Source organism: Notolabrus celidotus, chromosome 5 (genome assembly GCF_009762535.1).
Source record: "Notolabrus celidotus isolate fNotCel1 chromosome 5, fNotCel1.pri, whole genome shotgun sequence".
Classification (NCBI taxonomy): Eukaryota; Metazoa; Chordata; class Actinopteri; order Labriformes; family Labridae; genus Notolabrus; species Notolabrus celidotus.
This window is the reverse complement of record NC_048276.1, coordinates 10,964,541-10,985,605: the sequence shown is the minus strand read 5'-3', so window position 1 is coordinate 10,985,605 and position 21,065 is coordinate 10,964,541. Positions and strand designations below refer to the sequence as shown.

The following is a 21,065-nucleotide window of genomic DNA, read 5'->3' as shown; positions in this document are numbered from 1 at the left end:
ATTTTTTGGTGATAAGTTTTCTGTAATTATTCACAAATATTTGGCAGAAGCCGTAACTTTCTGTGCTTTATTTTATACCAGTAATACACATTATAGCTCTCAGTATTTTTGACATGTTCTTTCCAAGCGGCAACCTCTGGTCTCAAACTATGAAGCCCATGCGGAAGTGTTACAAACTGCAATTCATCAAGAATCCGCTTGAGGCTGGCTGCAGAAACACAGGAAACCACACCGATTCAAAAAAGACGATCTTCGCAGCATTAATAAACATGTTTACAGCCTGGTTCAAAAACGGCTTGGCTCTATGTAGCTCATTTCTCTATCGGCACACACTGTACGGGGGTGATTTTTTTCTAATGCAACAGTTCAGAAGATATTAAAATTATGAGTTTTTGCCCAAATAAGGACATGATTGACTTGACTCCTGGACGGGAAAAAATAGCTGTTTGCTAGGAGGCTCAAACTCCGCCTCTTTATGTAATTTCCAATATGGCTGCCGCCGTTGATTGGCTTCAAAACAGCGCTCAGGAACAGATGGGTGACGACACAGATACTACGTCTATTATTTTTCACAGGTCATTAAAAAGGAGGGCCACCAGAGTATTGGATAACAAAGGGAATAAAAAGAGTCTTAAAATGTATTACATTTTATCCATACCACTTTAAAATCCTTGTATCACCTCCGCTACAATGACGAACATGTACATAGCTAACTTTATTCTGCACTTCAGTATACTTAATTATTCTATTTATTTTATTTTTATCTTTATTTTTTACCTTATTCATATTTATTTTACTCCTTCTTTCTATTACTATTTTGACTTTCTTTCATACTGTGCATAAGAGCACCCGGGCTAAACAAAGCATTTCTGATTCTGATTTAAGTTATTTACAGTATTTATCAGTCTGTAAAACCACCTTAATACTTGGTAAATGTGACAACATTTCTGGGCCTGACAACTTGTCCAGGCTGTACATAACATTGTCATATTTTCAGTTTCTGCCATTGACGCCATTTCTGCACTCTTGTAAAGCACACACACATGAACTTTGAAGTGATCCTTGCACAAAAGCAGATGTGCAGAGTTCTCAAGAGAAAAAAACAGTGTATTTAGAGTTTTTACATGATTTCTTCTTGACAATATCAAACAAGTTGTTATCATAGTTATTTAGTTGGGATTATTATATGCTATGTCATGTATATTCTCTGAGGACCCTCCCACTTTACAACTTGCAGGTAGTTAAAAAAAACTACATGTACAGAATCCATGCCATGATTCTAAGTTCTAAACAATAAAGTCTAAGATAAGCATTTTTTTCCAATAACAACTTTTCAATTTTTTATATGGCAATCAATAATCAAATGCAATTAGCACTCCTTCCCTTTAAAGATAGACGTGATTTTTAATAACTGCATTATTGAATGCTTTTTCATAACAATATATATATATGTCATTACAGCAGGTTGGCCTTACTTTGACTTTACCGCAAAATGTAATCACTCTGAAACAACCAATAAACAAAACACAGCTGCTCGATAGTTTAGCATATGTATTTCTCAGAGTAGACACAGAACTGGAAGAAAAAGTGCAGAGAGCAACACATAGTTGATGAAAATCTTATCTGACTATCTATCTGCGCATGTAAGGCTTGTAGGACTGAGGGTGCTTTGGTTGCTCCGGGAAGGAACAGGTGCATGATGGTCTTTCTCAGTCTTGCTGGAAAGGTGTAAAGGCCCTTTGGAACTGGATTGCAAGGACTGTGCAGAGACAGGCACTTCCATGGCACCAAGTTTAAAATTGTTACCTGTGAAAAAATACATAACAGAAAATAGAACAAGAACTTTGAGTTGAGTTTATCGTTGTCAACACATCTGAGAGCTGCTTTTCTGTGAAAAGATAGAAGCTTAAACAATTTACCAAAGAATCAGAAGATCTATAAACAGAAAAAATGCTTAAAATTATGATCTTTAATATCCGTAAATAATTGAAGTCTATACTGAAGAAAAAAAAAAAAAAAAAAAATCAGTACTTCCAGCTCCCTCACAACCCAATCAAAAATGGCACAAAAAGTCAAATAAGAGAGATGAGTTGGTAAGTTACCAATTTGCATAGTGGCCTGGTCCAGGAAAGTGACGTAAGGGAGGTATATGTTGTTCAGACCAGGAGGAGAAAAATAAAATTTTCCATCTTCCAACACTGCACTCTCCCCAAAAAGACAAAACTGAGAATATCATGAGAAGAGAAGTACAGATAAAGTAGTTCAAATTTTCTAAACTTTTGTATGCTGTATATCAAAAAGAATTAACAAAGTTTGTACCTGCTTCTTGAGGAGTTTCAGGGTCAATTCCAGAAGTGTGACACTCTGAGCTCCTCTCAGGACACTAAGCAGCAAGGTGGCACGAGCAAGGGTAACACTTGACTTTGGAGGCATGAAGGTCCGTCCTGAGAGCAGGCTAATGGCTTCCTACTCAAAAAGAAAGAAAATATGAACAAAACAGAACTTTCATTGAAAAAAAAAATCTGAAAATTCAAACCATAATTTCTGATAAATAGAAATCTGTAAAACTACAAGGAAAGAAAACGATGTGGAACTCGACAAAGTCTCGATATCTAAAAGGAGCTTACTGACAGTAGCATTAATAGTTAGCCCCGAACTCTGATACCTTTTTTTGTCCTGGAAGCCAATAACATCGCTGAAAACCAAAGAAACCCTGGTTCGAATCCGGGTCACAGCAAACGTGCCGCTCTGTGACTGACTTTTGCCCCTGGTCACTGAGGAACCCATCTGAGACACTAATGGCAAGATGATTCCTGTTCAGGACTCAAACTCCTCTATGCCAAGAAGAAGGTTTGTGGCTGAGCCATGTGGCCGTGATCGTATAGTGGTTAGTACTCTGCGTTGTGGTCGCAGCAACCCCGGTTCGAATCCGGGTCACGGCAAAAGTGCTGAGCTAAACTACATTAATGTGATCGCTCTTGTGCATGCCAGCCTCTCCTTTGCTCATCACAATTTCAAGTGGAGAGCTCAGGCAAAATTTCCCTCTTGTCACCTTGGATGTCTCTCTCACCCAGTCATCTCAGTGGCCTCTTCCATACTGCTCTCCGACTGCCAGCTCATTGCCTTTGTGGCGTGCGAGTCAGGGTAATCACATACAGGGGCGGGGCTAGTGGCGCAATGGATAACGTGTCTGACTACGGATCAGAAGATTCTAGGTTCGACTCCTGGCTAGCTCATGGCACATTTTAACCTGTAAATCACATGTTCCTCTGTCCTCCGATTTCTCCGCTACAACTGAAAGGAGCTCACTGAACCCTGCTGTATCAGTCAGACACAGCTATGGGGAAACTTCCCTTGTATCACCTGCCAGCCATCCTTCTCTGAGAACCACTTTTGTCCTGGAAGCACAAACACAGCAGTGCTGGAAACCGAAAGAAAAAGAAAAAGAATTTGAAAACAGCTCTGCGACTGACTTCTGCCCCTGGTCACTGAGGAACACATCTGAGACACTAAAGGCAAGATGATTCCTGTTCAGGACTCAAACTCCTCTATGCCAAGAAGAAGGTTTGTGGCTGAGCCATGTGGCCGTGATCGTATAGTGGTTAGTACTCTGCGTTGTGGCCGCAGCAACCCCGGTTCGAATCCGGGTCACGGCAAAAGTGCTGAGCTAAACTACTTTAATGTGATCGCTCTTGTGCATGCCAGCCTCTCCTTTGCTCATCACAATTTCAAGTGGAGAGCTCAGGCAAAATTTCCCTCTTGTCACCTTGGATGTCTCTCTCACCCAGTCATCTCAGTGGCCTCTTCCACACTGCTCTCCGACTGCCAGCCCATTGCCTTTGTGGCGTGCGAGTCAGGGTAATCACATACAGGGGCGGGGCTAGTGGCGCAATGGATAACGCGTCTGACTACGGATCAGAAGATTCTAGGTTCGACTCCTGGCTAGCTCATGGCACATTTTAACCTGTAAATCACATGTTCCTCTGTCCTCCGATTTCTCCGCTACAACTGAAAGGAGCTCACTGAACCCTGCTGTATCAGTCAGACACAGCTATGGGGAAACTTCCCTTGTATCACCTGCCAGCCATCCTTCTCTGAGAACCACTTTTGTCCTGGAAGCACAAACACAGCAGTGCTGGAAACCGAAAGAAAAAGAAAAAGAATTTGAAAACAGCTCTGCGACTGACTTCTGCCCCTGGTCACTGAGGAACACATCTGAGACACTAAAGGCAAGATGATTCCTGTTCAGGACTCAAACTCCTCTATGCCAAGAAGAAGGTTTGTGGCTGAGCCATGTGGCCGTGATCGTATAGTGGTTAGTACTCTGCGTTGTGGCCGCAGCAACCCCGGTTCGAATCCGGGTCACGGCAAAAGTGCTGAGCTAAACTACTTTAATGTGATCGCTCTTGTGCATGCCAGCCTCTCCTTTGCTCATCACAATTTCAAGTGGAGAGCTCAGGCAAAATTTCCTTCTTGTCACCTTGGATGTCTCTCTCACCCAGTCATCTCAGTGGCCTCTTCCACACTGCTCTCCGACTGCCAGCCCATTGCCTTTGTGGCGTGCGAGTCAGGGTAATCACATACAGGGGCGGGGCTAGTGGCGCAATGGATAACGCGTCTGACTACGGATCAGAAGATTCTAGGTTCGACTCCTGGCTAGCTCGTGGCACATTTTAACCTGTAAATCACATGTTCCTCTGTCCTCCGATTTCTCCGCTACAACTGAAAGGAGCTCACTTAACCCTGCTGTATCAGTCAGACACAGCTATGGGGAAACTTCCCTTGTATCACCTGCCAGCCATCCTTCTCTGAGAACCACTTTTGTCCTGGAAGCACAAACACAGCATTGCTGGAAGCAGGAAAAGAAAAGAAAAACAAATTTGAAAACAGCTCTGCGACTGACTTTTGCCCCTGGGCTGAGGAACCCATCTGAGACACTAAAGGCAAGATGATTCCTGTTCAGGACTCAAACTCCTCTATGCCAAGAAGAAGGTTTGTGGCTGAGCCATGTGGCCGTGATCGTATAGTGGTTAGTACTCTGCGTTGTGGCCGCAGCAACCCCGGTTCGAATCTGGGTCACGGCAAAAGTGCTGAGCTGAACTACTTTAATGTGATTGCTCTTTTGCATGCCAGCCTCTCCTTTGCTCATCACAATTTCAAGTGGAGAGCTCAGGCAAAATTTCCCTCTTGTCACCTTGGATGTCTCTCTCACCCAGTCATCTCAGTGGCCTCTTCCACACTGCTCTCCGACTGCCAGCCCATTGCCTTTGTATAAGTGGCGTGCGAGTCAGGGTAACCACATACAGGGGCGGGGCTAGTGGCGCAATGGATAACGCGTCTGACTACGGATCAGAAGATTCTAGGTTCGACTCCTGGCTAGCTCGTGGCACATTTTAACCTGTAAATCACATGTTCCTCTGTCCTCCGATTTCTCCGCTACAACTGAAAGGAGCTCACTGAACCCTGCTGTATCAGTCAGACACAGCTATGGGGAAACTTCCCTTGTATCACCTGCCAGCCATCCTTCTCTGAGAACCACTTTTGTCCTGGAAGCACAAACACAGCATTGCTGGAAGCAGGAAAAGAAAAGAAAAACAAATTTGAAAACAGCTCTGCGACTGACTTTTGCCCCTGGGCTGAGGAACCATTCTGAGACACTAAAGGCAAGATGATTCCTGTTCAGGACTCAAACTCCTCTATGCCAAGAAGAAGGTTTGTGGCTGAGCCATGTGGCCGTGATCGTATAGTGGTTAGTACTCTGCGTTGTGGCCGCAGCAACCCCGGTTCGAATCCGGGTCACGGCAAAAGTGCTGAGCTGAACTACTTTAATGTGATCGCTCTTGTGCATGCCAGCCTCTCCTTTGCTCATCACAATTTCAAGTGGAGAGCTCAGGCAAAATTTCCCTCTTGTCACCTTGGATGTCTCTCTCACCCAGTCATCTCAGTGGCCTCTTCCACACTGCTCTCCGACTGCCAGCCCTTTGCCTTTGTATGAAGTGGCATGCGAGTCAGGGTAATCACATACAGGGGCGGGGCTAGTGGCGCCCCCTGCCACATGAAAATCGAGCTTATTCTTGGTAGTGACAGCCAATCACGTTGCTCCCTGCTACCAAGAATATACCAAGATTTGGAGACGATGGCCAATCAGCGCCCGTATCGCTACCAAGATTTGCCCCGGTTGCTACCAGGAATTGACCAATCAGTGAAGACTTCTACTCGACATTGCAGCTCGCCTCGAATTCAATCGTCAGCCGGCAGAACGTCACTTCGGAAATCGGCATTTTCCTATTCTTCTGCATTTCTGAGGTAAGTCGACATTTTTCTCTGGCTAGCTATAGTCCGTCCACTAATGTCATTCAATACAATGGGAGGAATAACCTGCCGTCTCATAATGACGGTGACAGCAGTTAATGACTAGGTAGCTACCTGTCTGTTCACCAACCCGGCATAACATGACAGCTGAAATTACTTTCCCGATCGCGATTGATTTTGAGACTTTTCACACTAATGACCGGTGCTACTTGAAGTCACTTTTATCGTCGGATGTGCCGGGGAACTGTGCCGCCGATGGCAATCTCCGTGCCGCTTCCTAATGACGGTGACAGCGGTAAAGACGAGATCAAACCTGCCGTCTCGTAATGCCGATGACACCGGCAGGTAATGACTAGATAGCTACCTGCGATTGATTTTTAGACTTTCCACCAACAATCGATGCTACTCGAAGTCAGTTTATCTCCGCGCTTTCCAACATTGAGTCCCTTTCACGGGGCAAACACTAATGTCCTGGGCCTTCCTACCTCGGTACAGTAGCGGTACAGTAACGCTACGGTCCGAGATTGCCTATTTCCCCTTTTCATTTAGTCTTTCTAGTAACAACTGAATTGCGACGTAATAGATAGGACCAGACTTGTCAAGTTTAAATGGCATATTGCTTTTGATAGCATGTATCATTATCTTTAAGTACTGTATCGTCGCTTTGGATAAAAGCGTCTGCTAAATGACATTGTAACATCTCTGAGTGTTTGTGGGATATTATCTTAGATTTTGAGCCTGTTGAGAGAATGTACATAGAGCATAGTATCAAATCAACATCAAAAAAGGGGTGGTGGTGGTTGAATAAGACTGGGAGTAATTATGGGGGGGGGGGGGGGGGGGGGGGGGGGGGGGGGGGGATAATTATGATGATAATGATGCGTTTCCACATGTTGTATCCATTTAATCACAGCTCTGATACTTATCTTTCTCTGTTAGTGAACTTTTTTTTTTCTTCTTTTTTTTCAAATTTAGATGGAACCACGCTTCAGGAGACGCGCTGATGGCAGTCTAAACTTGACTGACTCACTGGAAGCAGCAAATGTCAAGGCTGTCAATAAAGGAAAGCCATGGGTTAAACCGATGTCTCCAGAGCTGGTTGTTACTAATGCAAAAAAAGCATTAATTAAGAGCAAAGGCGATCCAGCGAACAGAAAGCACCTGCTGGGTTTCTTTCAAATTCAGTTTGGTGTGTTTCGTGGGCAAACTTTCCGGTGGGTTGCCGAAAATGCCCTAGGGTATGCTGCTTACCTGGTGGCAGCTATGAGGAGAGACCCCACAGGAGGAAGTAAGGACACACAAGACCATGCCCACAGTAAAATGTGTTTTAGAGAGTACATGGAGCTCTTTCCCTCTGGCAATATTGCAATTGCCATGAAAGAAGAGCAATATGCCTCTAAAACTCCCCAACCACCTGCCTCCACCCAGCACACTACCACCACTCAGCCTGCTCCTGCAACCCAACTCTGTCACACCAGTGAGTATGCTGCAGCTTCTGAGCTCACTCCTCCTGTGCATCACACTGCCACTACCCAGCTCCCTCACACTGCTCAGCATGTTCCCACCATCCAGCCTGGTCCTTCCAGCCAGCATCCAGCGTCCACCTCCTCTCTCCGCTCCCTTTTGGTCAGGAGGAACTTGCCTGACCAGCAGAGCCTGACCAAGCATGTGAAAAGGCTGATTTCCCCCTTCAAAGACAAACCTTGTAAGCAAACATTAATTAGTGTAGGCTCATTTGTGTTAAGCATTTGAAGGAAATATTTGGAACTATAAACAAATTCATAAGCAGTAATATAGCATCACTGTTTAGTCTAAGAGTCAGAGTGAGATAAATCAAATTCAAATGTCTCACAGGCCTTCCACATAAAGAAATGGCACCACCCAGTGGTCCCTTGGGCTCACTGTCCAAAATAAACTTTATAATTCTAAATTATCTCTACATTATTGTGATGTTAACTTGTTAGTCCTATTTCATTGTTATTTTTAGCCCCTGCATGGCCATCACCTACTCTTGTGAAAAGGACTGTGTCCAAAGCAGCCACCCCACCCTCCTCCAGCCTGGCCCACTTACCTGTGTCAGCTGGTCCCTCCTCCTCCACCCTGGCCCGCTTACCTGAGTCATCTGGTCCCTCCTCCTCCACCCTGGCCCACTTACCTGTGTCAGCTGGTCCCTCCTCCTCCACCCTGGCCCACTTACCTGTGTCAGCTGGTCCCTCCTCCTCCACCCTGGCCCGCTTACCTGTGTCAGCTGGTCCCTCCTCCACCCTGGCCCGCTTACCTGTGTCAGCTGGTCCCTCCTCCAGCCTGGCACGCTTACCTGTGTCAGCTGGTCCCTCCTCCTCCACCCTGGCCCGCTTACCTGTGTCAGCTGGTCCCTCCTCCTCCACCCTGGCCCGCTTACCTGTGTCAGCTGGTCCCTCCTCCTCCACCCTGGCCCGCTTACCTGTGTCAGCTGGTCCCTCTTCCGCCTTTGCCTACCCGCCTGTGTCAGCTGGTCCCTCTTCCGCCTTTGCCTACCCGCCTGTGTCAGCTGGTCCCTCTTCCAGCCTCGCCTACCCACATGTGTCCTCTGAACTGGATGACAGCACATTGCTGTCAGAGGTAATTAGGTGGGAGGAGGCACAAGTGGCACGTAAGTTTACCCTTTATTTCACAGACAATATAATTGTCAGTTTTATTTTGTAGTCCTGAATCGTTGTGTCTCCAGTTTTAGTTTTACGTCATGCCCTTGTGTTTTTTCCCTCCTTTTGTGATTACCCTCATTAGTTTCACCTGTGTCCTGTGTTCACACCTGTGATGATTACTCTGTGTATTTAGTTCCTCTCTTTCCCTGTCCCTTGTTGGATCATTGTTTGTCTTTCCTGTGTTCTTATTCCTCTTGGTTTTTTTCTGTGGATTTGTTAAAGTAAGTTTTAGTTTGTCTATCTCAGTTTTTGTTATTTAATCATTTCAATTTTAAAATCTGCACCTGGTTCCTCCTTTTAGTTTACCTCAATTGTGACAATAATAGTTACCACTGCCAAATTTGCTGGAATTGAAATATGTTAACTTGTGTTTTTATTTATTTATTTGTTTTGCTTTTCTTTTCTTTTTACTTCCAGCACAAAGAGTCTGTCTTCCAGCTGGCTGGATTCACACGTTACCTGAAGCTGACCAAAGGTGGATATCCAAAGCCCTTTTCAAATGGACACCCCAGGGGCATCCTGAGCTTGACTTTTCCAGAGTGGATAAGCTTTGGTGGTATCCTCCACAGGTCCCTCTGAAGATAAGTAATTCTCCCCCACTGGAGAATTACTTTGGTCACCCACTTCTTCTCTGGATGCCGCGCAAGCTGTGGCAAGTAAAGCTCACCTGTCCGCATGCAGACTGCTCCAGACAACCTTTGACCTCGGCCGGCTTGCACCAGAAGATCAGGCAGGTGGTGGGAGTGGGCAGTGTGTATTTTATGGCATCTGAGTACCTGGCATGTAAAACATGCAAAAGAAAAGTGATCAGCTGGAGCCATGGCATCGTCTCCCAGCTGGACATTGGTCATAGAGTGCAATTTCCGTGCATTTTGACTTCAAAACTGGCTTGCGACATGGAGGTGGCGACCTTGATGCGTCAGAGAGGGCTGGGAAACAGCAGCAGCCAGGTCCAGCGGAAACTGAGAGAGCGTCACGCTGAGTTGTGGTTGCAGAAAACTGTGCAATACCTCACAGACTGCAAGGGGATGGCCAGCGCTGTGAAATCAGGCCTGATCCTGCCTCTGACATTTGAAGAAGCACCTCCGATGCCTGTTGTCCCCAAACACAGATGGCTGATGCAGGTATATGCTCAGGATGTCCTGCAAAGGCTCGAGGAGATAAAGGCATCCATCACCTCTCAATATGGCCGAATCCTGAAAATGGATTCCACCAAAAAGGTAGCCCGGAAGCTTGCGGGATCTAGCTACGGTACCTGTACCTGGGCAACCAATGTCGGAAATGAGTACGGGCAGGTGGTCATTTCCGTCCTGACTGCCAGTGAGGGTTTTGGTCTCGGGCCAATGATCGAGGGTCTCGTTAAAAGATACAGAGTGGCTGGGGTGGCACCCCCTGAGGTGCTGTATGTCGACCGGGACTGCTGTGGCAACACTCTTCTGAGGAGGCAGTTTGAAGAGTGGGAGCAGATGTCCATCCGGCTTGACATCTGGCACTTCATGCGGAGGATAGCTGTGGGTTGCACAACAGATTCCCATCAGCTGTATGCAACCTTCATGAGTCGCCTCAGCCACTGTATTTTTATGTGGGACGAGGATGACCTCAAGGCCCTGAAGCTGGCAAAGCAGGCAGAGATGGAAGCTGACCGAAGGAGACCATCGGAGGCCGATGTGATGCGTCGCATCAGCAGAAGCGAGCTAGCCCTACATTGCAGAAGAGCAACACGTGGGACGAGGGAGACTCAGGTTCTGATCGAAAACCACATCCAGGCCTTTGACGGAGATGCTGGTCGAGACACACTGGGAGTGCCTCTTATCAACTCGGCTCGGATGCAGGAGATCTGGAAGTCCCAGAGGAAGCATGTTGCATGCATCCAGGATCCTCCAGGTATACAGCTGTACACGCAGACAGGAACCCTGGTGAAGGGAGGGCACCGTCTGCCAACTTACCGCTGTGCCAGAGGGTCCACGTCGCTGGAGTCTTTTCACCTGCATCTGAACAGATTCATCCCAGGTAAACGCATGAATTCTCCCGAAGTGACTTTGTTGTTGCTTTATGTCTGTGTGTTTTTTTCTTTACATTTTTGAATTTGTTTTGAAGGCACGCTTGCAAGTGACACCTTCTTCCAAGCCTATCTGTTGGATGGCCTTGCAAGGTGGAATGAGGACCGGGCTGTTGCAGCAACCACTGATGGGCAGCCGCAGCCGCATTCCTACAGCCACCTGCTCCGACATGCTGCAAATGTTCTTGCAGAGGAGGTTCTGGGAAAAAAGATCGTCCCCTACGTTGGACCAACAAAATACACTGGTACGTCATGATGTTGTGTTTTTTTTTTATAGGTTTACGAGTTATTTTTCACCACTGATTCATTATATAATGTTCTCATATGCTATCTAATTGTGGTCATTTTTTTTATGTATTAAAGAAGAGCTTATTGGGGTAGAATACCTCTACCAACAAACCGGGAAGGTTCTCCAGGACTACAAGTTGGCCATCGAGGAATCAGAGACCGCTGATGTGGTTCTGGAGGTGGAGGAAGACTGTGCTGAAGCTGAGGAGTTTCAAGACATCACTGTGCCCACCTTTGAAACAGAGCGAACACCTGCTTCCGCCTCACAAGCATCAGCTTCAGCAGTGCCAGTGATGACACCTACTCCAACTCCAGCAACCAGCTCTGTCCCATCAGTGTCTGTGATTCCTCCAGCACCATGGCCAGCTCCTGAGAGCACTTCTGTCCCGGCTCAGTTGATGCCAGTGATGCCCTCAGTGATGCCAGATGACTGTGAGTCTTACCATGGAATTTATTTGATTTCTGTTGTTGTTGACACACTTACTCTACAGAATGAAAAAATGTAAGCTAAATGTTTAACTTTTTCATGTCTCCCCAGTGGACCAGGTAACGGTGTCTTCAGCACCAGTCGACTCCACTTCACATGACGTAAGAATCACTCTTTTAAATGTAAAGTTACAAAAAAATCAGGTTTATGTTGGCAGTGCTCTGAAATGTTTTACTGTATTTATTCCTGCAACCATAAGGTCTAAAAAATCTTTTCTTTTTAGGATTCTGTTGGACCTGACAATATCCAGGGGTATGGAGCAGTTCAGGACCTTGCAGATTTTTTGCTTGGCCTCAAAGACCACCGCCTGGCTCTGAGTGGAGACGAGTGTGCCCAGGTCATTACCCTGTGGCAGGCATTAGGGGAATATGACAAAAAAAAAACAGTCTATCAAGCCCGTCATCAAGCCTCCTTACAAAAAGGACGATTCAGAGCCACAAAAAAGATTGTGGCACCAGGTGTGGAGAGCACCAAAAGGTGTGTTGAATGAAAAAAGTCCAGAGGACTAAATTATGCAAGATTGATAAAAAATGTATCTCTTAACACATAGTAAAACATAAGCAAGAAGAGAATGCACTGAACAGTAAAAATACAAAGAGGGTAAGGATCACATTGAAGACCATCTTATATTAATTCAATGTATACTGTTGTTATTTTCAGGTGTTTCATCGGAGCTCATAGTCCCGCACAGTGGCCGGACTGCAACAGAGTGGTGGAGGCAGTCTTCACGAGACTCTGCGGATTGTACCAGGGTGCTGTGCGCTGTGAAGGAGTGAGAGTGTCTAGATTCACGATGGTGGCTCGTTCTTACAAAAACATCAGGGAGTGCATCATCACCAATTCCAGGGTGATGAGTCAAACCACAATTCAGCTCCCTGAAGTAAATGCTGCCACAGTCACACAATGGTGAGTAAATGTGCATGCCTCATTTACACACTTTAAATATTTGGAGCAGCAGCAATCAGTTTTCATAACGATGGCTCGCTCAGCAAATGGAATGTAGATCTGAATGAAATAGTCATTTTCAAAAAGCTATAATACAGGACACAGTTGTCATGCTGCTGCATCATAGTTATGATCAGATCAGATAGCAAATAATCACCATGTTTTGAATATTGTTTTTGTGTTTCCCCAGGTACAGCAAGCGTTGCAGGTCACAGGAGCAGGACATTTTGAAGCAGGGCATCTCTGCTTCAAATGCACCCATGGCTGGGCCTGACAAACTTCCTGTCGCCATGCAAAAAGTGCCAGCCCTGCACTCTGGCACTTTGGCTGAGCCACACCTGTTTGTCCTTCCCCCAAACACTGCTGGGGAGGCAAAGCTTAAGGGGAGACTGCAACCCCAAACCATCTCCCAAGGACTGACCCTCCCTCTCATTACACCAGCTCCACCTGTCCCCCTCCCCTTTATACTTCCGTCTGTGCCTGGAACATCGCAGATGATGTTTTTAAACCTCCAATCACCTTCAGTCCTGTCACCACCCCCACCACCAAGCCAAGATGTACCCTACACGACACAACAGTATCGTAAGAGAAAGCAAGCGCAGGATCTCACTGGGACGGTCACGAGGAAGTACGTCAAGAAGACAGATGTGGTCCTTTGCAGAAAGTGCACAAAAGAAAGGAAGCCACCCTCGCACCTGCAGTATTTCGGGAATTGGTACTGTCAAGAGACGGAGACACAGTCGTACCAAGAATGGAGGACTGAGCTGGAGAAGCGAGGTTACGGGAAAAAGAAAAAGAGCCAAAACGACCCTCCAGCCTCTTAGTAAATTAGACACCTCAGATTTCAGATCAAGAAAACTTTGTTTGACGGTAAAGAAGTTGACGGTCCTAACTATGTGTCAGTTTCCCTGTGAATAACTGCACATAAACATTGTTTTGTCTCAGGAGGGTTTTTAAACTGTATTTAAATAGAATTGTGATGTCCTAACTTGCAGCATGGTTGTGGCTGAAATACTTTCTAACAGTAAGAGTGAATCTCCTGCAGCCAAATATGCTTTAAAAAATGTTTGTTTCCAAAAGTATTGCAGAAAGTTGGAGTTAAAGAGACTTATCATTATTACTGGGCAGTATTGTAATATGATGTCATTTTTTTTCTCTTCCTGTAAATAGTTTTTAGTTTTGATTTAATAGGCCTTTTGTGTTATATTATTATAATTCATATATTATTCATAGTGTTGTAAATATTGCTATTATTATTATTATCAATGTTGTTGTGTATTAGTACTGTTATTTTACATTGTTGCTTGTTGTGTATTATTATTACTTTGTTGCTTTTTGCTTAGCATTAAACAGTGTAAAAGTGTGTATATGTAAGTATTATTAATAATGTTGTTGTAAATATTCCTGTTATATTCCTGTTGTTTATAAGTGAGTAAAACTGTTTTTTAAATCATCTGTTTTTTAAGTATTCATCATTCCTCCTTTCTCTGATAATTTAAATTACACCTTCACAGAAATATTCTGAAACTTTTAATGTCTACAAGTTAGAGCTTTAATACAACTCAGACTATATTTATTAATAATAATTATCCTCACATTAATCATGTCTTTGGTCTGTTTAGTCTAATACATGAAGGCCTTACATGAAGATAAGTCAGGAAGGGGTGGGAATCGAACCTGCGATCTCAGGTTTATGTGACGTACATGATAGTATGCGTCAGAAAACAGCCGGGATCGAACCCGCGATCTCACGTTTGTGTTGCGCATTTATTGACAGTATAGATAGACGCACGGGCGCAGTCCTTGGCGCAATGGATAACGCGTCTGACTACGGATCAGAAGATTCTAGGTTCGACTCCTGGCTAGCTCGTGGCACATTTTAACCTGTAAATCACATGTTCATCTGTCCTCCGATTTCTACGCTACAACTGAAAGGAGCTCACTGAAAACCTGCTGTATCAGTCAGACACAGCTATGGGGAAACTTCCCTTGTATCACCTGCCAGCCATCCTTCTCTGATAACCACTTTTGTCCTGGAAGCACAAACACAGCAGTGCTGGAAACCGAAAGAAAAAGAAAAAGAATTTGAAAACAGCTCTGCGACTGACTTCTGCCCTTGGTCACTGAGGAACCCATCTGAGACACTAAAGGCAAGATGATTCCTGTTCAGGACTCAAACTCCTCTATGCCAAGAAGAAGGTTTGTGGCTGAGCCATGTGGCCGTGATCGTATAGTGGTTAGTACTCTGCGTTGTGGTCGCAGCAACCCCGGTTCGAATCCGGGTCACGGCAAAAGTGCTGAGCTAAACTACTTTAATGTGATCGCTCTTGTTCATGCCAGCCTCTCCTTTGCTCATCACAATTTCAAGTGGAGAGCTCAGGCAAAATTTCCCTCTTGTCACCTTGGATGTCTCTCTCACCCAGTCATCTCAGTGGCCTCTTCCACACTGCTCTCCGACTGCCAGCCCATTGCCTTTGTGGCGTGCGAGTCAGGGTAATCACATACAGGGGCGGGGCTAGTGGCGCAATGGATAACGCGTCTGACTACGGATCAGAAGATTCTAGGTTCGACTCCTGGCTAGCTCGTGACACATTTTAACCTGTAAATCACATGTTCCTCTGTCCTCCGATTTCTACGCTACAACTGAAAGGAGCTCACTGAACCCTGCTGTATCAGTCAGACACAGCTATGGGGAAACTTCCCTTGTATCACCTGCCAGCCATCCTTCTCTGAGAACCACTTTTGTCCTGGAAGCACAAACACAGCAGTGCTGGAAACCGAAAGAAAAAGAAAAAGAATTTGAAAACAGCTCTGCGACTGACTTCTGCCCCTGGTCACTGAGGAACCCATCTGAGACACTAAAGGCAAGATGATTCCTGTTCAGGACTCAAACTCCTCTATGCCAAGAAGAAGGTTTGTGGCTGAGCCATGTGGCCGTGATCGTATAGTGGTTAGTACTCTGCGTTGTGGTCGCAGCAACCCCGGTTCGAATCCGGGTCACGGCAAAAGTGCTGAGCTAAACTACTTTAATGTGATCGCTCTTGTGCATGCCAGCCTCTCCTTTGCTCATCACAATTTCAAGTGGAGAGCTCAGGCAAAATTTCCCTCTTGTCACCTTGGATGTCTCTCTCACCCAGTCATCTCAGTGGCCTCTTCCACACTGCTCTCCGACTGCCAGCCCATTGCCTTTGTGGCGTGCGAGTCAGGGTAATCCCATACAGGGGCGGGGCTAGTGGCGCAATGGATAACGCGTCTGACTACGGATCAGAAGATTCTAGGTTCGACTCCTGGCTAGCTCGTGGCACATTTTAACCTGTAAATCACATGTTCCTCTGTCCTCCGATTTCTCCGCTACAACTGAAAGGAGCTCACTTAACCCTGCTGTATCAGTCAGACACAGCTATGGGGAAACTTCCCTTGTATCACCTGCCAGCCATCCTTCTCTGAGAACCACTTTTGTCCTGGAAGCACAAACACAGCATTGCTGGAAGCAGGAAAAGAAAAGAAAAACAAATTTGAAAACAGCTCTGCGACTGACTTTTGCCCCTGGGCTGAGGAACCCATCTGAGACACTAAAGGCAAGATGATTCCTGTTCAGGACTCAAACTCCTCTATGCCAAGAAGAAGGTTTGTGGCTGAGCCATGTGGCCGTGATCGTATAGTGGTTAGTACTCTGCGTTGTGGCCGCAGCAACCCCGGTTCGAATCCGGGTCACGGCAAAAGTGCTGAGCTGAACTACTTTAATGTGAATGCTCTTGTGCATGCCAGCCTCTCCTTTGCTCATCACAATTTCAAGTGGAGAGCTCAGGCAAAATTTCCCTCTTGTCACCTTGGATGTCTCTCTCACCCAGTCATCTCAGTGGCCTCTTCCACACTGCTCTCCGACTGCCAGCCCATTGCCTTTGTGGCGTGCGAGTCAGGGTAATCACATACAGGGGCGGGGCTAGTGGCGCAATGGATAACGCGTCTGACTACGGATCAGAAGATTCTAGGTTCGACTCCTGGCTAGCTCGTGGCACATTTTAACCTGTAAATCACATGTTCCTCTGTCCTCCGATTTCTCCGCTACAACTGAAAGGAGCTCACTTAACCCTGCTGTATCAGTCAGACACAGCTATGGGGAAACTTCCCTTGTATCACCTGCCAGCCATCCTTCTCTGAGAACCACTTTTGTCCTGGAAGCACAAACACAGCATTGCTGGAAGCAGGAAAAGAAAAGAAAAACAAATTTGAAAACAGCTCTGCGACTGACTTTTGCCCCTGGGCTGAGGAACCCATCTGAGACACTAAAGGCAAGATGATTCCTGTTCAGGACTCAAACTCCTCTATGCCAAGAAGAAGGTTTGTGGCTGAGCCATGTGGCCGTGATCGTATAGTGGTTAGTACTCTGCGTTGTGGTCGCAGCAACCCCGGTTCGAATCCGGGTCACGGCAAAAGTGCTGAGCTAAACTACTTTAATGTGATCGCTCTTGTTCATGCCAGCCTCTCCTTTGCTCATCACAATTTCAAGTGGAGAGCTCAGGCAAAATTTCCCTCTTGTCACCTTGGATGTCTCTCTCACCCAGTCATCTCAGTGGCCTCTTCCACACTGCTCTCCGACTGCCAGCCCATTGCCTTTGTGGCCTGCGAGTCAGGGTAATCACATACAGGGGCGGGGCTAGTGGCGCAATGGATAACGCGTCTGACTACGGATCAGAAGATTCTAGGTTCGACTCCTGGCTAGCTCGTGACACATTTTAACCTGTAAATCACATGTTCCTCTGTCCTCCGATTTCTACGCTACAACTGAAAGGAGCTCACTGAACCCTGCTGTATCAGTCAGACACAGCTATGGGGAAACTTCCCTTGTATCACCTGCCAGCCATCCTTCTCTGATAACCACTTTTGTCCTGGAAGCACAAACACAGCAGTGCTGGAAACCGAAAGAAAAAGAAAAAGAATTTGAAAACAGCTCTGCGACTGACTTCTGCCCCTGGTCACTGAGGAACCCATCTGAGACACTAAAGGCAAGATGATTCCTGTTCAGGACTCAAACTCCTCTATGCCAAGAAGAAGGTTTGTGGCTGAGCCATGTGGCCGTGATCGTATAGTGGTTAGTACTCTGCGTTGTGGTCGCAGCAACCCCGGTTCGAATCCGGGTCACGGCAAAAGTGCTGAGCTGAACTACTTTAATGTGAATGCTCTTGTGCATGCCAGCCTCTCCTTTGCTCATCACAATTTCAAGTGGAGAGCTCAGGCAAAATTTCCCTCTTGTCACCTTGGATGTCTCTCTCACCCAGTCATCTCAGTGGCCTCTTCCACACTGCTCTCCGACTGCCAGCTCATTGCCTTTGTATAAGTGGCGTGCGAGTCAGGGTAATCACATACAGGGGCGGGGCTAGTGGCGCCCCCTGCCACATGAAAATCGAGCTTATTCTTGGTAGTGACAGCCAATCACGTTGCTCCCTGCTACCAAGAATATACCAAGATTTGGAGACGATGGCCAATCAGCGCCCGTATCGCTACCAAGATTTGCCCCGGTTGCTACCAGGAATTGACCAATCAGTGAAGACTTCTACTCGACATTGCAGCTCGCCTCGAATTCAATCGTCAGCCGGCAGAACGTCACTTCGGAAATCGGCATTTTCCTATTCTTCTGCATTTCTGAGGTAAGTCGACATTTTTCTCTGGCTAGCTATAGTCCGTCCACTAATGTCATTCAATACAATGGGAGGAATAACCTGCCGTCTCATAATGACGGTGACAGCAGTTAATGACTAGGTAGCTACCTGTCTGTTCACCAACCCGGCATAACATGACAGCTGAAATTACTTTCCCGATCGCGATTGATTTTGAGACTTTTCACACTAATGACCGATGCTACTTGAAGTCACTTTTATCGTCGGATGTGCCGGGGAACTGTGCCGCCGATGGCAATCTCCGTGCCGCTTCCTAATGACGGTGACAGCGGTAAAGACGAGATCAAACCTGCCGTCTCGTAATGCCGATGACACCGGCAGGTAATGACTAGATAGCTACCTGCGATTGATTTTTAGACTTTCCACCAACAATCGATGCTACTCGAAGTCAGTTTATCTCCGCGCTTTCCAACATTGAGTCCCATTCACGGGGCAAACACTAATGTCCTGGGCCTTCCTACCTCGGTACAGTAGCGGTACAGTAACGCTACGGTCCGAGATTGCCTATTTCCCCTTTTCATTTAGTCTTTCTAGTAACAACTGAATTGCGACGTAATAGATAGGACCAGACTTGTCAAGTTTAAATGGCATATTGCTTTTGATAGCATGTATCATTATCTTTAAGTACTGTATCGTCGCTTTGGATAAAAGCGTCTGCTAAATGACATTGTAACATCTCTGAGTGTTTGTGGGATATTATCTTAGATTTTGAGCCTGTTGAGAGAATGTACATAGAGCATAGTATCAAATCAACATCAAAAGGGGGGTGGTGGTGGTTGAATAAGACTGGGAGTAATTATGGGGGGGGGGGGGGGGATAATAATGATGATAATGATGCGTTTCCACATGTTGTATCCATTTAATCACAGCTCTGATACTTATCTTTCTCTGTTAGTGAACTTTTTTTTTTCTTCTTTTTTTTCAAATTTAGATGGAACCACGCTTCAGGAGACGCGCTGATGGCAGTCTAAACTTGACTGACTCACTGGAAGCAGCAAATGTCAAGGCTGTCAATAAAGGAAAGCCATGGGTTAAACCGATGTCTCCAGAGCTAGTTGTTACTAATGCAAAAAAAGCATTAATTAAGAGCAAAGGCGATCCAGCGAACAGAAAGCACCTGCTGGGTTTCTTTCAAATTCAGTTCGGTGTGTTTCGTGGGCAAACTTTCCGGTGGGTTGCCGAAAATGCCCTAGGGTATGCTGCTTACCTGGTGGCAGCTATGAGGAGAGACCCCACAGGAGGAAGTAAGGACACACAGGACCATGCCCACAGTAAAATGTGTTTTAGAGAGTACATGGAGCTCTTTCCCTCTGGCAATATTGCAATTGCCATGAAAGAAGAGCAATATGCCTCTAAAACTCCCCAACCACCTGCCTCCACCCAGCACACTACCACCACTCAGCCTGCTCCTGCAACCCAACTCTGTCACACCAGTGAGTATGCTGCAGCTTCTGAGCTCACTCCTCCTGTGCATCACACTGCCACTACCCAGCTCCCTCACACTGCTCAGCATGTTCCCACCATCCAGCCTGGTCCTTCCAGCCAGCATCCAGCGTCCACCTCCTCTCTCCGCTCCCTTTTGGTCAGGAGGAACTTGCCTGACCAGCAGAGCCTGACCAAGCATGTGAAAAGGCTGATTTCCCCCTTCAAAGACAAACCTTGTAAGCAAACATTAATTAGTGTAGGCTCATTTGTGTTAAGCATTTGAAGGAAATATTTGGAACTATAAACAAATTCATAAGCAGTAATATAGCATCACTGTTTAGTCTAAGAGTCAGAGTGAGATAAATCAAATTCAAATGTCTCACAGGCCTTCCACATAAAGAAATGGCACCACCCAGTGGTCCCTTGGGCTCACTGTCCAAAATAAACTTTATAATTCTAAATTATCTCTACATTATTTCATTGTTATTTTTAGCCCCTGCATGGCCATCACCTACTCTTGTGAAAAGGACTGTGTCCAAAGCAGCCACCCCACCCTCCTCCAGCCTGGCCCACTTACCTGTGTCAGCTGGTCCCTCCTCCTCCACCCTGGCCCGCTTACCTGAGTCATCTGGTCCCTCCTCCTCCACCCTGGCCCGCTTACCTGTGTCAGCCGGTCCCTCCTCCTCCACCCTGGCCCACTTACCTGTGTCAGCTGGTCCCTCCTCCTCCACCCTGGCCCGCTTACCTGTGTCAGCTGGTCCCTCCTCCACCCTGGCCCGCTTACCTGTGTCAGCTGGTCCCTCCTCCAGCCTGGCACGCTTACCTGTGTCAGCTGGTCCCTCCTCCTCCACCTGGCCCGCCTTACCTGTGTCAGCTGGTCCCTCCTCCTCCACCCTGGCCCGCTTACCTGTGTCAGCTGGTCCCTCCTCCTCCACCCTGGCCCGCTTACCTGTGTCAGCTGGTCCCTCTTCCGCCTTTGCCTACCCGCCTGTGTCAGCTGGTCCCTCTTCCGCCTTTGCCTACCCGCCTGTGTCAGCTGGTCCCTCTTCCAGCCTCGCCTACCCACATGTGTCCTCTGAACTGGATGACAGCACATTGCTGTCAGAGGTAATTAGGTGGGAGGAGGCACAAGTGGCACGTAAGTTTACCCTTTATTTCACAGACAATATAATTGTCAGTTTTATTTT

At 46.5% G+C, this 21,065-nt stretch overlaps 2 protein-coding genes and 18 non-coding genes across 30 annotated transcripts in view; 19 read left to right on the top strand and 1 right to left on the bottom strand.

The window, feature by feature from the left end:
* Positions 1 to 981: 981 nt before the first annotated feature.
* The window catches only part of LOC117813017 (cilia- and flagella-associated protein 54-like), a 94,802-nt gene continuing 74,718 nt past the window's right edge, over positions 982 to 21,065 (bottom strand). For 8 of the 10 annotated variants that reach the window (XM_034684045.1, XM_034684047.1, XM_034684049.1 and 5 more), the window contains 3 exons: positions 2,320 to 2,466; positions 2,103 to 2,223; positions 982 to 1,806 (listed from right to left, as the gene is read on the bottom strand). In XM_034684045.1, the coding sequence (XP_034539936.1) occupies positions 1,628 to 1,806; positions 2,103 to 2,223; positions 2,320 to 2,466 (447 nt within the window). In that variant the 3' untranslated portion in view covers positions 982 to 1,627. The remainder of the gene's footprint in view (positions 1,807 to 2,102; positions 2,224 to 2,319; positions 2,467 to 21,065) is intronic. The other 2 variants (XM_034684048.1, XM_034684052.1) reach the window with 1 other exon arrangement.
* trnah-gug lies at positions 2,871 to 2,942 on the top strand. The gene has a single exon. It is a non-coding gene; the product is annotated as a tRNA-His (tRNA).
* trnar-acg lies at positions 3,164 to 3,236 on the top strand. Its single transcript has one exon. It is a non-coding gene; the product is annotated as a tRNA-Arg (tRNA).
* Positions 3,585 to 3,656, top strand: trnah-gug. Its single transcript has one exon. It is a non-coding gene; the product is annotated as a tRNA-His (tRNA).
* On the top strand, positions 3,878 to 3,950 carry trnar-acg. Its single transcript has one exon. It is a non-coding gene; the product is annotated as a tRNA-Arg (tRNA).
* trnah-gug lies at positions 4,299 to 4,370 on the top strand. The gene has a single exon. It is a non-coding gene; the product is annotated as a tRNA-His (tRNA).
* trnar-acg lies at positions 4,592 to 4,664 on the top strand. Its single transcript has one exon. It is a non-coding gene; the product is annotated as a tRNA-Arg (tRNA).
* On the top strand, positions 5,013 to 5,084 carry trnah-gug. The gene has a single exon. It is a non-coding gene; the product is annotated as a tRNA-His (tRNA).
* trnar-acg lies at positions 5,312 to 5,384 on the top strand. The gene has a single exon. It is a non-coding gene; the product is annotated as a tRNA-Arg (tRNA).
* trnah-gug lies at positions 5,733 to 5,804 on the top strand. The gene has a single exon. It is a non-coding gene; the product is annotated as a tRNA-His (tRNA).
* Positions 9,110 to 14,045, top strand: LOC117813018. 2 transcript variants are annotated; one of them, XM_034684057.1, is made up of 8 exons: positions 9,110 to 9,217; positions 9,414 to 11,006; positions 11,094 to 11,300; positions 11,419 to 11,775; positions 11,882 to 11,931; positions 12,054 to 12,307; positions 12,491 to 12,736; positions 12,972 to 14,045. In XM_034684057.1, exons 2-8 carry the CDS (start codon positions 9,632 to 9,634, stop codon positions 13,597 to 13,599), a joined length of 3,117 nt encoding a protein of 1,038 aa, XP_034539948.1. In that variant the 5' UTR covers positions 9,110 to 9,217; positions 9,414 to 9,631; the 3' UTR covers positions 13,600 to 14,045. The 2 variants fall into 2 exon arrangements, with proteins under 2 accessions (XP_034539948.1, XP_034539947.1); XM_034684056.1 differs by having other exon boundaries at positions 12,966 to 14,044.
* trnah-gug lies at positions 14,995 to 15,066 on the top strand. The gene has a single exon. It is a non-coding gene; the product is annotated as a tRNA-His (tRNA).
* On the top strand, positions 15,288 to 15,360 carry trnar-acg. The gene has a single exon. It is a non-coding gene; the product is annotated as a tRNA-Arg (tRNA).
* Positions 15,709 to 15,780, top strand: trnah-gug. Its single transcript has one exon. It is a non-coding gene; the product is annotated as a tRNA-His (tRNA).
* trnar-acg lies at positions 16,002 to 16,074 on the top strand. The gene has a single exon. It is a non-coding gene; the product is annotated as a tRNA-Arg (tRNA).
* trnah-gug lies at positions 16,423 to 16,494 on the top strand. Its single transcript has one exon. It is a non-coding gene; the product is annotated as a tRNA-His (tRNA).
* On the top strand, positions 16,716 to 16,788 carry trnar-acg. The gene has a single exon. It is a non-coding gene; the product is annotated as a tRNA-Arg (tRNA).
* On the top strand, positions 17,137 to 17,208 carry trnah-gug. Its single transcript has one exon. It is a non-coding gene; the product is annotated as a tRNA-His (tRNA).
* On the top strand, positions 17,430 to 17,502 carry trnar-acg. The gene has a single exon. It is a non-coding gene; the product is annotated as a tRNA-Arg (tRNA).
* trnah-gug lies at positions 17,851 to 17,922 on the top strand. The gene has a single exon. It is a non-coding gene; the product is annotated as a tRNA-His (tRNA).

Coding starts and splice junctions, on each gene's coding strand:
- LOC117813018 (XM_034684056.1), top strand. CDS start 9,632: ATGCCGCGCAAGCTGTGGCAAGTAAAGCTCACCTGTCCGCATGCAGAC. Junction 11,301..11,418: donor TGGACCAACAAAATACACTG/GTACGTCATGAT, acceptor TATGTATTAAAG/AAGAGCTTATTGGGGTAGAA. Junction 12,737..12,965: donor GCTGCCACAGTCACACAATG/GTGAGTAAATGT, acceptor GTGTTTCCCCAG/GTACAGCAAGCGTTGCAGGT.